Here is a 5,161-nt window from a genome sequence, read left to right on the forward strand (position 1 = left end):
AAGTTTGATATATCAAGAAGCAAAACTAATTAACCATAGAAGATCAACCAAAGCCAATAAATTGTTGGCTTATCACAAGTTTTATGTTAGTTACATAGTGGGTAATTGAGACTATCTTTATTAGTTCGGGATTGAGTATATTAATATATTGATATTGGGACCGAGAAAGGGAAAACAGACAATGGCAGTCGAACTCACATTTATATGAGAAACCATTCTTTAGAGTAAAACCAATAGAGTACACGCACTACGATGGGTTTCTTTTCACCCTTCCCTTTCTGTACTACTTTGCTATCGATCACCGAGGAGTACTTAGCCTTACAAAGTGGTCCTTGCTGATTCACAAGGGAATTCAAGCCCCGTGCTTTGGACGAAGCATAAGCTAGTGATGCTTTTGACTACTGGACTTCCATCATCTAGAGTGCGGCATTCAAGGTGCTTCCCTTAGCAACACGATGCTTGTATTGCTCTCCCATAACCCCATTTTTACGGTTTAGGTTGTTCTCATTTCGCTCGCTACTACTACGGGAATCGCTTTTGCTTTCTTTTCCGAAAGATAATATTTGATTGAAGTTGGAAAAAAAAGAGCAAACGTAGTTAAAATAAAAAAATATTATCTACTAGGCGTTTGGAGAATATATGGTTGAGTTTTAAAACAAACAAGTATTTGAAATCACAAAAAGAATGTCATTGATTTTGGAATCTTGGACCACGGGCTTTGATTTTGGTCATAGAATATGGGAAAATATGGCATGTCTTCATTGATATATCAACTTTTTCACTTGTTAATTTGTTACTATGTAATTAGCATATGATGTCTAGTTAATATTAAACTATAAATAATAAAGATTAGCTTAGTATGAGTGCAATATGAAAATGGAAGTCACAAAACAAAGAGTTTGGTAGTGCCATAGGCTCCCCTAAACTCCTAACTTCCTAGTTTGAGACATAAAAGCAAATTCCTAACGCCTACAAAGCTATACTAGAGCTAACACCAAAAACAATATTTAACCTTTGATCCCTATTCTCTTCGTGGCAGCAGCTTCATTCCAAGTAATTTGCATCCCAAGTTCCAATTCATCTTATCATGCAAGAATGAATCGACAGTGGAGATAGCCTGCAATAACATATACTAAAAATGTTCATTCATCTTCTCATTGATCCTTATTCAGAGAAATACAGCAATACAAATCATAAATCTTTATCTTCTATCTGTAAAAGATTTAGTTTAGGCCTAAAATATCTAAGAGGAAATTAAGGAATGTTTGGTTGGAGGGGTTAGAAAAAATAATTCCAATATAAACTCCAGCGTAAAATTTACATTGTTTGTTTGGAGGCATCAGGAAAATTATTACTGTACCACATAAGTAATGCATGTTTTGATTGGCCGTATAAGAAAAAATAACCTCGTGTAACTAATGCAATGTTTGGTTATAATCCGCATTACATTATAGGGTCTTTTGGTTTGAAAAGAAGTTATATTGGGATTAGTTATACGACAATTAGTTATCTTGGTATTATTTCTTATTGACTGTTTGGTATTTTGTATTAATTCTGGAATTGTCAATTTTACTGCTTTATCTTGGGATTAATTATCCCAGTATTATTTCTAATTGTGGGATACTTATCCTATGATTAATAACCAAACAAAGGACATGGCAGTAATAAATGTTAATCCCATGTTTATCCATCGTACCAAACAGACCCTCAAGGAGGAATCTAGGTATTTCTTAAAGCTAAAAATATGTAGAATTACCAATATGAAGATAACATATTTAAAGTAGCTAATCCCTACCTGACATCTCTTGCATGAGAGTTCTTACATTATTCATAGTAGTATAATACAGTTTTTTTATTATTGTCCATGTATGAATAATCATTGCATTATAATCCTGTCATAACTAGCATTTGAACCAAACAACTTCAAACAATTTTTCAAAGTAGGGATAAATTGAAGAAAGTGCTTACTTGGGTCAGAGTTGATAAGCATAGCTGTTCCACCAAATCCACAACTTCCACCATTACTTTTAGTTCTCTGCCAATAACTATTGAAAGCATAAGAAGCATGAGCCACAACAGTATCAGGGGAATAACAGTTTCCAGTTGGACTAATAGCTTCACAATCAGCACCTCCTTCACCACAAGCATAGTCTAAAGCTTCTTGCAAAGTCTCAGGTGGAACACTTGGCTTAGCTACACACCATAGTCCACTACTATGCACCCCTGTTGATGGTGGAGCTGCTTCATGGGCCCCACCACCATGAGATGGAATACAAGGTGGCAAGTGGGGTCCATTAAAAGGACTTATAGGATTGAAAACTGGAGGCATTTCAGGAGCAAAAGGAAGAGATAATGGTGGTGGTGAAATGGTTCCTATCAATGGAGGAAGTGGGCTGTTAGCAGCAAAGGCTGGAGATGAAAATTCATGATTTGGGGCTAATGGGGTTGGCCTTTTAGGGATAGTGTATTTTGAGTCAAGAACTGAGAGCTTTCTACTTAAGGGTCTTGTTTGTTTTAGGTTCTCACTTGTCAAGAAAATCTTGTTTAGGCTAAAATTTGCCACCTTTTTAATAGACTCTATATGACTATTCAGCAAAGTTTCAACCTTTTCATCCAAACTTCTTGTTAAGCTCACAATATAGGGTGCATTAACTTGTTGAAAGAAGTGAAGGAGAGGTTTAACATGTTTTTCAGAATCTTGGTCCAAACAGTTGGAAGAAAAAGAAGTAGAGACTTTGATTTCAGTATGCAAACCCCACCTAGTAAGAGAGTAGTAAATGTTCTTGATTGAAGGCAAGATTAAGCTCACTTTGTTTTCTTGTTCTTCATTGCACAAAAGAGTGTGACCAACAAGAATAGTGGTAATGTTAGTAGCTGGATAATGAGCTAGAACACTAGTCCTTAGCCACTTTTCAGCTTCAAGAACACTGTTGTAGACCTTTTTAAGGTCTTCAATAGGCAAAGAAACTGCAATAGAATTGCCAGTGTTTGGGAAACTCTGTAGTTGCACAAGATTTGAGTCACTTAGACCAACTGCAGCTGCAAAATTAATTAATGTAGAAACTTAGAACTTGAAGTCAAAGAAGAAAAATACATAAAGAAAGAAACAAATAAACAATGTAAAGACAAGATTTTGGTAGTAGTTGAAGATCATTTACATACCATTTAAAGCAAAATAAAGAAGGAAAAAACACCAGGGTTTAAACATTTTCTAGAGAGGAAATACAGAATGAAGGAAATGAGGTTGGTTAGAGTGTTAGAATTGGCTGAAATCTTGTGAGTTTTGAATAGAAAAAGCTGGAGAGGCAAAAAAGGTACTATTGTAGAGGTACAAGTCTCACAGTTTATTGTCCTTTGGCTTATTGTCTTGTAGCAGTTTTTGGAATCTGTGTTTTGAATGGTAGTACCAAAGTGGATGGTTAGTGAATTATAGAGGAAAAAATATGTGAAAGGAGAGAAAACCCATTTGGGGTATGGTAATTAATCTTTTACTGTTAACACAGAGACCCAAAACAGACACAAAGAGCAATCAAATGGGGTACAATGCAAAGCTAGAGAAAGAAGTTGCTTTCCTTGCAGGCATCCAGCTGTTGTTTCTGCTCTGCTTTTAGACCATCGGTACAAGAGTCAAGAGGTTCAGTAAAACGATGTCGTCTTCAGTAAAAGAACGGAGTAACCGGGCCCAAAAGTACATAGGTATAATATGGACTATGGAGTATGAGTTTAACTCGAAAATTTGCGGAAATATGATATTTTTTTAGGTCAAAAGTTAACAGTGTTGCTCGTGAGTAAGTGACAAGCAACACTTGTTAAACTTAAAATTTTGCTCACGGGGCAAGCAAGAAAATCATTCAAGATCATCCATATCTAGGGCTATTTGTGTACTTCACCCAATTTAACTTGTACATATTTGAACTTCGTTAAAAGGCCAAATATATGCTTAAACTATCAAAAATGATTTAAGTATACTCTTTGATATATTATTTGGTCATTTCGGACCCTACCCTACCGTTATAGTATGGAATATATATATCCTTATTTTAGACGGAATGTCACGTGGTTATACCAAATTAAATCGACCCATTCCATTTCTTTTTAACCCGGTTCATTTCAAGAAAACCACTATCCGACACAAAATCAAAAGCCACGTGGCCTCAAAGGATACTAAAATAACTTCCATAATAAATAAAGAAACAATCTGAAAATGCAGGAGAGTTTCAATAATAGATAAAGTTGCAATACTGTTATAAAAGAAATTAATATTGTAATTTACATAATTAAAATTCACAGAGGGCCAACTTCTTATTTACCATGCAGGAAAAAAGCAGTTGCAGACTTTTGAGGACATAGATTAGAGAGAGAAGGTTCTCTCTAGGCTCTTCATCTTCTAATAACTTCCTTACACTGAGTCTATCTACCATCTCTCAAATGTCTCAACAGCAAGTGTTTGATTCAATCTCTTCGAAACCCCCTGATATTAATACCCCTGCAATTACATCCACCAACGACTACCAAACAACAAGTTTCAAGGATAAATTATTAGCAAGTGAGCATGAAACTATTATCAGTATTAACTCCATGGCCAACCTCTGATACCAAATGGAAACAATAGAAAATGACACGAAGTCTTCCTCGGAGAATGGAACATATAATACAACTCATCACGTCCAACTATCGAAGGAGGATATGCAGCGGATTTATTATCCTTAGAGATTTTCTGTAATCATTAAATTTCAAGGAAAATGTATCATGCACCACTACTTGAATAAGAAAATACAGGAGCTTTGGAAAATCGCAAAAAAAATTCCTCTTATTGATTTAGGGGTAAATTATTTTATTATAAAGTTCACAAAAGAGGAAAATATGATCAACGCACTGTAAAATGGTCCATGGTTCATATTTGGACATTTTCTTTAAGTTCAACATTGGGAGCCAAACTTTGTAGCTTAGAGGAGAAACAAATATTTACAGCTGTTTGGGTTCGCCTTCCCCAATTGCCAACTGAATTCTAAGATGGTGCAGTCCTGCAAAAACTTGGGAATACAATTGGGAGACTGTTGAAGATTGATGTGTGTACTTCAACAACACTAAGAGGACGGTATGAAGATTGTATGTGGAATTACCTTTTAATGAACCTGTTAAGTCCTTGATATTTATAGGG

The 5,161-nt window shown here is 35.3% G+C and overlaps 1 protein-coding gene across 1 annotated transcript; it reads right to left on the reverse strand.

Moving 5' to 3' along the window:
• Nucleotides 1–804: 804 nt before the first annotated feature.
• LOC104214117 (glucan endo-1,3-beta-glucosidase 12) lies at nt 805–3,297 on the reverse strand. Its single transcript, XM_009763741.2, has 3 exons — nt 3,163–3,297; nt 1,969–3,039; nt 805–1,117 (listed from the first exon to the last, which is right to left on the reverse strand). The coding sequence occupies exons 1-3, from the start codon at nt 3,206–3,208 to the stop codon at nt 1,086–1,088; spliced, it is 1,149 nt and encodes a 382-aa protein (XP_009762043.1). The 5' UTR covers nt 3,209–3,297; the 3' UTR covers nt 805–1,085.
• Between the last annotated feature and the right edge of the window lie 1,864 nt (nt 3,298–5,161).

The sequence above is a fragment of the Nicotiana sylvestris genome, chromosome 9 (genome assembly GCF_000393655.2).
Source record: "Nicotiana sylvestris chromosome 9, ASM39365v2, whole genome shotgun sequence".
Lineage (NCBI taxonomy): Eukaryota > Viridiplantae > Streptophyta > Magnoliopsida > Solanales > Solanaceae > Nicotiana > Nicotiana sylvestris.